Source organism: Cucumis sativus, chromosome 3 (genome assembly GCF_000004075.3).
Source record: "Cucumis sativus cultivar 9930 chromosome 3, Cucumber_9930_V3, whole genome shotgun sequence".
NCBI lineage: Eukaryota > Viridiplantae > Streptophyta > Magnoliopsida > Cucurbitales > Cucurbitaceae > Cucumis > Cucumis sativus.
Genome location: NC_026657.2, coordinates 8998745 through 9010140, shown reverse-complemented (window position 1 = coordinate 9010140; position 11396 = coordinate 8998745). Strand labels below are relative to the sequence as shown.

The window sequence follows — 11396 nt, the reverse complement described above, 5'->3', positions numbered from 1 at the left end:
GCTTTGAGATTTGGGATTCTGTCTTTCTAAGTGCATTGAATTAGCATTCTTACATAGTTTTTAAATATAAAACATAAGCATGTGCATCTAATTTGTTATATCAACAACAGTTTTATGATTTATTCCATTGCATCTTACAATGTGCTGTAGCTTTGTGGTTAAAAAATGGTTGCACTATCAGGGTCTTAGAATGCCAATAAACTTTTCCCCAAAGTTGTTTGTTCATTTTTTGATCAAGTATTAGAAGTTTTATGAACTCCTCAAACAAAAGCAGCCTTCCTTTGAATTAAAAATAAATGGGTAAAGCACATGCAAGACTAGTTTTTGTTGAGTTTCAGAAATTTGGGATTTAAAGGGGTTCTTTGTTGACTGCTTCTTCTTCATTACCACTAGGCTTAGCCAAGTTTTGCTCCATTCTTCATGTGAGATCACATGGAATTCCCATGTTTCGTATTTGACTCTCTCTGTTTCTCTCTTTGATGAAGGGAACATTTTGACTCTTAGTTTTATATTCACAAAAAAACATTTCAGTTATTACAGTTATGGTGGTAGTTGCATTTGTTTTTATTCAATATTCATTGATCAATGTCTTATTTGATTTATTGGTGTTAACTTATTGGATCTGATCCTCAAAGGAATCTCAAAGGTCAAAGAAGAATTCAAAACCCACAGACCAACTCAATATATTTTTTTTTTCTTATTTGCATTTCACTCGTTTTCTTCTTTATTAATCATCAACTTATGTAGATTTCTAAGATTTTGTTTTTGGCTTATTATCCAATCTTATATTGCACCTTTTCTTTAAACATAAATACAAGTATTAATCGATGTGATTGAGATTTATATAACATAACTAAGGTTCAAATCTTAGACTCTCATTTATTATGTATTTATTATTTTAAAAACTTTCTCTTAAAAAATAAAAATAGACAATCATTTCGATTCAAATTTGAGAGGAATAAATTGTTGTGATTCACAATTCAATAAAATCAAATATAGAGGAGGTAGTTACGGAAAAATATATATAACAATTCATTTTATAATGATATGGATTTTCATATTTGTAGTCAAATATTGAAGAGAATAATATATCTCTGAAATCAAATGCTAAAGAACCATTGAACATTTATATTAAAATGCCACAATTATCACCCTATTTTTCAACATTTTTTTATTTGTATACTTATATGCACAATGAATAGAAACGAATGTAATTATTGGAGTGTATTAGTAAGAGACTATATTGCTAATTAATCTTAAAAGTGCTACCACTGCATTTATTAAAAAAATCTTCTAACCATAGTTCAAACAATTTAAACAAAATCTCCAAACTTGTCCTTAAACATAGATGGATGAAAAAAATATGTAATATAACAAATGCACTTCTTTCTTTTTAGGATAATTGACTATTCTCTCCAAGTTTATTGACTCTCGAATATTGTATGGTTGGATTGATTAATCAAATTAGTCGAGATGGGTACGAAATGCTATATATTAACAATAGTTTTATTATTTATTTTTATTTTGAAATAAAACATTATATATATATGTATATATATATATATATATATATAGATGATATTAGTTAAAAAGGAAAGAAGAGAAGTAGTAGAATAAAGGAGTTAGTGGAAGGATAAAGATTTGTAGGCTTCATTGAATCAAATTGAAGCACTCATCAACCGAATCTAATCATCGAAATTTGCATTTTCTTTTTAATTCATTTAAATTTAATATAATGCTTCAATAATAGAGTTTTAGAAATTATATATAGATTTAATTTTTATATTTTCAAAACCCAACAAATTAATCATTCCAAATTAGTTTCTTACTTTCCTTTGGCCTTATTCATATGTCTTTCTTCCCCCCCTTTTCTTTCTTTTGAAAATGAAGCTTATTAATTCAAACTAAACTATTTTTATTGAACAACAATTAATGATTGGAAGAGAGAAAAAAAAGAAAAAAAGATACAAATTAGTGAATGTCATATCAATTTAATCAAAATTGAAAACTACAGAGAATCAAATATATAATTATAATTATAATGATTGAGACCTCATGTTTTTGAATTTGTGTTAAAAGATATAAAAAGAGAAATGATTGTTTGTTTGGGCACACCCACTATATAAACATAAACATGATGTCAATCATTACAAGTTTAATCAAATATCAATTCACATGGAAAAGCTTCCCTATGCTGCCTTCCTATTTGTTGAGTTCTTCTTTTGACTCTTTAACATCAAAATAATCATATTATTAATTATTCATAATCATGTACTTAACCCCATTTTCTCTCTTTTCATCTTTCATTTTAAAAGTTCCTATTATTATTTTTTAATTTTGATGTTTACTCTAATCCATCTATATATATTCATCTCGAAATTCGATAGGTTACTATTCATTGAATCCTTTTAAACTTTTAAGATTTATACTATAGAAAGAAATTATTTGTTTCATTAACTATTTATATTTATTATTTGGGAATAGTACAATTAATTTCTTTTAAATATATTACATAGGGAGTTCAGAGATGGATTAATTACGAAGTCAAAGGGAAAATATATAGATTGATGGAAAAACCCTAAACAATAATGGTAATGATAATAATATATGTTTATTAATTATGGGAAGGTCTAATTAATGAATTGAATAACATGATGATCTTAATTAGGCATGAAATTCCATATTTTTGAAAGGGTTATTGGGTGGTGGGATTATATTGTTAACTTTTCCCAATGCATGTTTCCATGTGACCCACCATATGCCAATTAATTTATATGAAGAACCCTAAAAAAACAAATAATATTCTAAACCTAATTGAAGTGTGAAGATTGCATCAAACATTCCTTAATTTGATCTCTAAACAGAAAGATTAAATATTTAGAAGTTAATATGAAGAAGGAGATTTCTCAAAGATGTTCATCCATAAGATCTTAACATCATAGATTTCTTGAACAAACCATGCATTGCTCTTTCTCAATATATTATATCTAAAAATTTACCATCATTTTGATTTACACATAATAGCTCAACTTCATAAAGGTTAAATTGACTCTGAATTTTTGTACGAGAGTTCGATTCGACTTACTCTCACCTCTCTCTATATAACGATCAAAGGTTGGACCTAGTCTAGTGTAAACATGATAAAAGATAGACCAAACGATTAAGAGGTCATAGATTTAATTCAAAATAGGGTTATTATCTATTTAGGATTTAATATTGTAAGATCAAATTTATTATTTTGTAAGATTAATTGAGATACACGTGAGTAGAACCGAACACTCATAGATATAAAAAAAACCATAATCCATATATAAATTATATATGAAAGCTAATAAGGGTGGGAAATTAATAAACTTTCTTATTTCCACAACTTTTTGAGTAAAAAATATAAAATCATGCTTAAGAGATTTCTTTTTTTATAATCATACAAATCAATGCTATATATTTCCAATGATTATATAATTGAATCTCATTAAAATAATAATGTAATTGATTAACACTTAATTAATCTTTTAAACTACCTAACATGATAAAATTTCTCCTTCATTTTGGAGTCCCAAACACTTCAAAAAAAAAAAAAAGAAGAAGAAGAAAATTTATGTATAAATATCAATTCTCATTATATTGCTTTTTCTTAAAGGCAATCTTAAACTTTTAATTTGAACATTTTAAAAATAAAATTAGGGGAAAAAAGAAGGAGAAAAGTTAGTATTAATGGGTGTTAATTAAATATGTAAGAGAGGGTTGCACATGATAATGCTTTTCTAAGTTTAATTTTGTGTATTAGACTAATTGCAATTTGAGAGAGATTCCATTTATACAAAACACACAAAACTTTAAGCACAAGTTAATTATTTGACAAAATTATAAACTCTTTTAACATCATCTATTAAATTGTATTACTTTGAGTTCATATGTTAATGAATGAGTTTTAACTAATAATACAGCAAACAAAAAAAAAACAATATTATTGTAATTGTAAAATCTATCAAATTCTACACCTCATTTACTTTTTTTTTTCAAAAATATATGAAAATAGTTTCAAATTTTTTTTTCTATTCATAATAATTTCTCAAATTTTAAAGTATTTAATTTAAAATTTAGCAATATTTTATAAACATTTTCAACAATTTGACCTTTTAAGAATTATTTATTTTTATACTAACTACTGATTTGAAGCTAAATTGAAGGGAACCCTAATTAATCTTTAATTTCCTTAAAGATTATAAGCTCTATATGTTCAAAACCCACCAACCACACTTTGTTGTTTGAACTAAAATTTTTGCATATAAACTCCAAAATAAATTGTATATATAAAATAATAATGGATATAACTATATATATTTGAATTAATTAACATTCGAGGTGCCTTTTACTTTCAAACTATGTTATATAGACAAGGATTAATAGATGAGTTGATGTATTAATCCTTAGCTTGTTGAACCTTTCAATTTACGAGTATATAAAATAATAATGGATATGAAAAATGGAAAACCCATAAATAAAATTGTTTAATTTCCTAGCTTGGAGAAGAAGATCATACTCTTTGAGAATGGATCTATCTTTGTTTTGGCACACACTCTTAGGAGCAGAGCATATGAATTTTTATTGGGTTTGTAATATAAATAAAATTAAAATAGTTTACATGAATATATATTGGTGAGATTAATTTTCTTAATTTGGATACATAGAAATACACAATACACACACACACACACACACACATACACTCAAGAATGAATGAGAAGAAAGTAAGGATGATACGTGGTATCATATCATATCATACAAAGAATATTGGTTTGGGTTAATATTACTTACTTTAATTTATTATTACCATAATGTATATTCTCAAATCTCAAAATGACCAAAGGGAATTATAATTATTATGGTGTAATTTGTGTTTTCAAATCTCAAGAAGAGGAGAGAACACACCTCTACGTAGCTTCTCTATATTATCTTGGCTAAAAGAAAAACCAATAATTTGATTCACTAATAATACTTTTTTTTTTTTTTTTTTTATAAAATCAAAGTTTTGAACATATCAAAAGAGAATTATGCATGGTAACTTCAAGAATGCAATAAATAAAGTAGTATCAATGTTGAAGAAGAAGAAAATATGTATATCTCTTCTACTCATGCATCCATCAATAATTACGATTCTTTCATTGATTAACAATTGTCATAGTTCTTAACACAACTATTTAATTTAGAAGTTTTCTTTCTTTTATCCAATTATATTAAACCCTTTATATAGATTTTCCAACGTTGTAATACCAAACTTTTTAAAACTAATTATTAATTAGTGTAATATTTTTCATTTATTTTGTAACTTTTATGGGGATGAAATGAAACTCTAATTACAAAATTAATAATGAGTTTAATTTGGTATACACATTTTAATTATTAAAGTACATAAATTTATGCAAATTTTGGGATGATGAAACAATGATCATACTTTGCTTCTTCTTCACATCCCTTAAAGCAAGCAAATTAGGGTTTTGAATCCAAAAAAGAATAATCAAAATCAAGAGGTAGAGCTGGACCCAAATATTAATTAACACAAAATATATATATATATCTATCTATATGTGTATATATATATGTGTGTGTGTGTGTGTGTGTATGTGTATGTAATATTGAAATTCCCAAGTTTGGAATAATAATATTGCACGTGCAATTCCTCTTTTTTTTTCACCTTTAATATTAAAGAAGAATAATAAACATATCTTCCTTTCCCATATTTCCATCAACTTTTCTTTTTCTTCTTCTAATTCTTCCATTTCTCGAACTTTTCAAGATGAACTGTTCAGAGGTGGGATATAGTTGTTATGATCATCCTTTTCACTTTTCAAATTATATATTTATATATATGCATGATTATTCATCCAAGAAGAAGGTGAAATCACAATACAAATTTGACTTTTTAGCTATATACAATAATGATTCTCCTTTTAAAGAAAATTCTTTGAGGAATGGCTTTTGGAATATACTATTCTAAACACATCACTTTTCTAAAATGTTAAATATGGTTGGTACTACTTTTTCATGCATCAAATTTCACTTTATATTAAATAAAACTCTCTCTTCAATATTAAGCTGCCCATCAACAAATTCTATCTCAAGTTATTATCATTCATAATAAGAGACGATAATAAGAGATGATGTAACTCGTGCATGTTCTATATTTTGTAAAAGTGTTGTGATCAACGACGTAGGATCTTCAATTCATATTTGTTGTTGTAAATTGCTATTCTTCTATTACATTCAATTCATATTTTTGTGGTTGGATTTTTTATAAAAAAATAAAAACTAAGAAGCAATTATTCCAATGCAACAAAGAACAAAGTATATGAATGGTGGCTTCAAATTCCAATAGGTTTTTAATGAGTAAACCAATGTGAAAAACAATAATTAATTAATATATTGCCTCGATTTTCATTAATTTTGAAACAATTGTTATTATGGTTTTGATTTACACACAATTAATTGTTAATGTCAAGTTGGTTCCTAGAGAGTTCTTTAACACAGAATATTAGGCCACTAATTAGCCACGAGAGCATAATATTTTTCATTCTTATCCTTTCTCTCTTCATCCATCTATCTGTCTTCCATACACACCTCCATATTTATAATCTTTTTCACCTCATTTCTTTATAAGGATACACTCTCAAATACACCAAATTCCCAAAACCACACCTTAATTAATTCACGTCTATTTATTTGGAGGTTCAACGTTTGATCTACTCGAAATTTAATACTACAACTTTTTATCTTTTTCCATTTCTCTATATAGAAAAGATATATATTCCAAAAATTATAATGTGAACTTTGACTTCTCATTAACGTTTTAAAATAACATTGAAGTAGAAATCTAAGAATGTTAGTAAAAAATTGAGACGTGGAATATTGATATGATTAGTGACTTGTAATTTTCATTTGTAACTCTAACAAATTTCTACTCCAAAAGTTAATCTTGAAATATGTAGGGAAGAAAAGTAGAGATGAAAATAATCAAAATAATTAACTAATGATATTTTCAATATATCATTTAAGCTAATTAAATAGAAATATCAAATTAAATAAAGACTAGTAATCAACAATGATTAGAAAAAACAAGTTGATGGGAATAAAAGATATAAACAAAAGGCAGATTACAACATAGGCAAGTAGAAGAAGTTGTGTACTAGAATTGAGGATTAAAGGTTTGGAAGTTGATGGTTGTAGAGAATTATTGAATCTTCATGAACTTGTTCCTAAGGACCATTTTTACTTAAATGATAATAAAAGAGACATTGATATTGAAGCTATACTAACCACTACACAGGTGTCTCATGATGAAGACCTCCATATATCTCCATCAACAAAAGGAAACTTTTAGAACAAATACAAATAGATAGAAGCCAAATTTACATTCATATCACCCATGCATGCATCCATCCCCTTTCCTTTAAAGTTTTGAATTAAAAGTACATCGGCAAAGTCTGTTTTAACATTGATATACGATCTTCTTTTCTCTAATCTCTCTTTCTAAGTATTAACATAAACCTAAACAATACTAATTAATCATTAGGAAAATCCTAGAAGAAGGGATATGAGTCATTTGAAGTCATGTGGGTCAAATTTGTAGTTGAGATCACAGAATAAATTCCCTAAGGAATCAGAAAATTATAAAAATGATAATAAGTTTGAAAGAAAATCTTTGCCAAGATACAGCAGCACAAGAGAGCCCCTGGTTTACAACTTCTTCTATACACAAAGCAAACTATATATATAAATAATAATGATAAAAACAAATAATAAATAAATAAACTCTATCTATCTATCTATCTCTCCCTCTCTCTTCAATGACTGACTTGGCTTTTGTTTTAGCATAAATTATGGGTTTAAATCAGACAAAATAAATGCTTTGGACCTCAGAAGAAAGAGACCATAAAGTTTATATAATTTTTCTTTTTTCAAATTCACATCACATGCTATTGAATCTCTCTCATTTCATCTCTTGTGCTGATCCCCTATTTAAGCCATTCCATACATTTCAACTCTCTCCATCTTCAAAAAAAACAAACAAAAATAAAAAGTGAATATTACATTCTATTCTCTCCAACTCCCCATTTAAACTTGTCCAACTTCCTTTTCTCTTTTCTCTACCTCTTAGTCTTTAACAAAACAAGAGACAATTATTATTATGATGAATAATAATACCTGTATCAGCATTCCTCCATTGGCTCAGACCATGGATGGTGATCACTTCTTTGATCATCGGTGTATATGGGTCAATGGACCGGTGATCGTCGGAGCAGGACCATCTGGATTGTCAGTAGCAGCTGCTCTCAAACAACAAGGAGTCCCCTTCGTAGTCGTTGACCGAGCTGACTGCATTGCCTCTCTTTGGCAGCACCGGACCTATGATCGTCTCAAACTTCACCTTCCAAAGCAATTCTGTCAACTTCCCAACTTCCCTTTCCCAGAGGAGTTTCCTGCTTACCCCTCCAAGTTTCAGTTCATTTCTTACTTGGAATCCTATGCCAACCATTTTGATATCACCCCATGTTTCAACGAAACAGTACAGTCGGCCAAGTATGATGAAACTTTTGGCTTGTGGCGAGTCAAAACCCTTTCGTTGAGTCCGAAGCCAACTCAGGTCGAGTACATTTGCCGGTGGTTGGTCGTTGCCACGGGAGAGAATGCTGAGAAGGTTGTGCCGGAGTTTGAAGGGATGGAGGAATTTGGTGGTCATGTCATGCATGCTTGTGAATACAAATCCGGTGAGGCTTACCGTGGGAAACGGGTGCTTGTTGTTGGGTGTGGGAACTCCGGCATGGAAATTTCACTTGATCTTTGTAACCATGATGCCAAGCCATCCATGGTGGTACGAAGCTCGGTGAGTCAACTTTAAGTTACATCAAATAACTCAAAGTAGTCCACTTTCAATTATAGACTTGTAAAGTCGATTTGAACATAGTTCAACCAAATTTCTAAAAGTTTAAACTAACCGTTTCAATTCCATCTAAAGATGAAACTTTGTGTTTTAAATTTATGAATTTCATTGGGAACGTTGAGTAATAACTTGGAAGTTGTGCAATTTTTGTTGATCCACAGGTTCATGTATTGCCAAGAGAAATACTTGGAAAATCAACTTTTGAAGTTGCAATTTCACTGATGAAATGGCTGCCACTTCATATGGTGGACAAGATGCTGTTGATCATTGCCAGACTTGTTCTTGGGAACGTTGAGAAGTACGGACTCAAGAGGCCATCAGTGGGACCTTTGCAGCTTAAGAATGCCGCTGGTAAGACACCCGTATTGGATATTGGAGCACTGCAGAAGATAAGAGCCGGCGAGATCAAGGTGGTGGCCGGCATAAAAAAATTCCGGCGAGGTGCAGTAGAACTGGTCAATGGAGAAGTTATAGAGATCGATTCTGTAATTCTAGCTACTGGCTATCGCAGCAATGTTCCATCTTGGCTCAAGGTCAGCATGTTTTTTTAATACTTTTTAAAATTTGGCATTTTCCCCCTATTATGAATTGAGCTCTTGTTGGTGAGTCCATGTGACAGTTATGGAAGTTGGGTTCAGTTTTCAAAGTCTACTGTCCAATACCTTTCAGTTCTTCCAAATTTTGTGTCCAACTTTAGAGCTCCTCTGTCCTAAATGCTTTTTACTGTTGTTTATAGAAACTTTTGATTCTCTCTCTAAAGCTATATAGTAATTGAATGCACAGGAAAATGAGTTCTTTTCCAGTGATGGGATTCCAAAAAGTCCATTCCCAAATGGGTGGAAAGGCAAAGCTGGACTCTACGCTGTTGGGTTTACAAGAAAAGGCTTATCAGGAGCTTCACTGGATGCCATTAATGTAGCTCAGGACATTGCCAAGAGCTGGAAAGAAGATACTAAACAAAAGAGAAAATCAGTGGCAGCTCGCCACAGAAGATGCATTTCACATTTTTAATACAAAAGGGCTGCCTTTATCTTGTGAAGAACAGTAACCAACAAAAAAAATGCAAAAGAACCAAATTAGTAGAGCCCTCTCCCCCTCCAAAAAAAAAAAGGGAAAATTATAATTCCCAACACAGCAAAATAGTTAAGAATTTCTTTCTGTATAAAGGAAGATGAGGCTTATTGTTTTTTTTATTCTTTCCTATTGACTTTCCCTCTCTGGATCTACCTTATTGTAATTGTAATTGTAATTGTAATTGAAATCTTTCTTTTTCTCTCTCTATTGTAAATCCAAGACAAGGTGGGCCACTTAAGAAACGGTAAGAAGATTCAATTAAATGTGTCCAAAGTGAATCCACAATGGGCCCACTAACAAAAATGTGGCCCCTTAAGTCCATGATTCCTCCCAACACAACAAATCTCCACTAGGGGATCCCAGTCTTGGTCTCACAATGAAAAAAAAGAAAAAAGAAAGGTTTCAGGGTTTTCTGTCTCCATGTTGCTTTGCACATGGTCTGAGCAGAGAAGTGTAACCTTATCTTAGTTTATACATGTGAGCAAATCTCTCTTGCCACTACAACTTTTCAACTGTAAAAAAGTTCTCAACATTCAAAACAATCAGTACCTGCTAATTGCTTACCCTCTCTTTTCTTTAGTTTGCTTGAATCCAGAATCCATATTTCATTCGTTCTTCATTATATAGCTAACTTACACTTATGACAAGCTAAACAACAGAATTCACAGCCAATGTTCTGATGCAATCCAACAGCATAATGAAAATGAGCTATAACAAAACATACTGCACATGAAGTTGTACATTATAAACTGGATGTTTTGTGTTCCGAAAGCCTTAATGAGTAAGAACAGAGTTTAAGACTAAAAACAAGGACAAGACAATTCACCTGTAGGGAAGGGTAAAGGAGAAGACAACCCATATGACTCCCCATGCTGTTGATTCAACCAAACATAGTGCTATAACTCCATGGCCCATATAAATGTTCTTCTTCAGCACCACAAACTCAAAGCTTTGCAGAAAGAATTTGCAATTTGACCCAATCGTGATTCTTCATGAACATGTTACCTGCATCAATTTGGTATATATTTCAGTCAAGTAGACATTAATGTTCTAGATTATTGCAATACATGAAGCACCTACAACATGGAAGTCCAAACCTGCAGTCTTTGTCAAAAATCCCACTAGAGTTTCCAATGTTCTCATAAAACCATGCAACCTCTTACTGAGACATCAAAGAGAAGAAAACACATGGGGTAGTAAATACCCATAAAATTTTCCTAGTTCTTCATCAAAAGCCCATCCCTTCATGTTATAAATGATTAATCAACTCAGTTGAGACTATGATGGTAAGTGACAAATTTACCACTAGTCAGAGGAAATACTCACTAGGTTTAGAAACCATGGTATATCCTTCATATGCATCTTTATTTTGATTTGACATTTA

The 11396-nt window shown here is 30.0% G+C and overlaps 1 protein-coding gene across 1 annotated transcript; it reads left to right on the top strand.

The window, feature by feature from the left end:
- Window positions 1-7991: 7991 nt before the first annotated feature.
- LOC101221268 (probable indole-3-pyruvate monooxygenase YUCCA3) lies at window positions 7992-10219 on the top strand. Its single transcript, XM_004133979.3, has 3 exons — window positions 7992-8881; window positions 9100-9471; window positions 9722-10219. The coding sequence occupies exons 1-3, from the start codon at window positions 8186-8188 to the stop codon at window positions 9947-9949; spliced, it is 1296 nt and encodes a 431-aa protein (XP_004134027.1). The 5' UTR covers window positions 7992-8185; the 3' UTR covers window positions 9950-10219.
- The last annotated feature ends 1177 nt before the right edge of the window (window positions 10220-11396 follow it).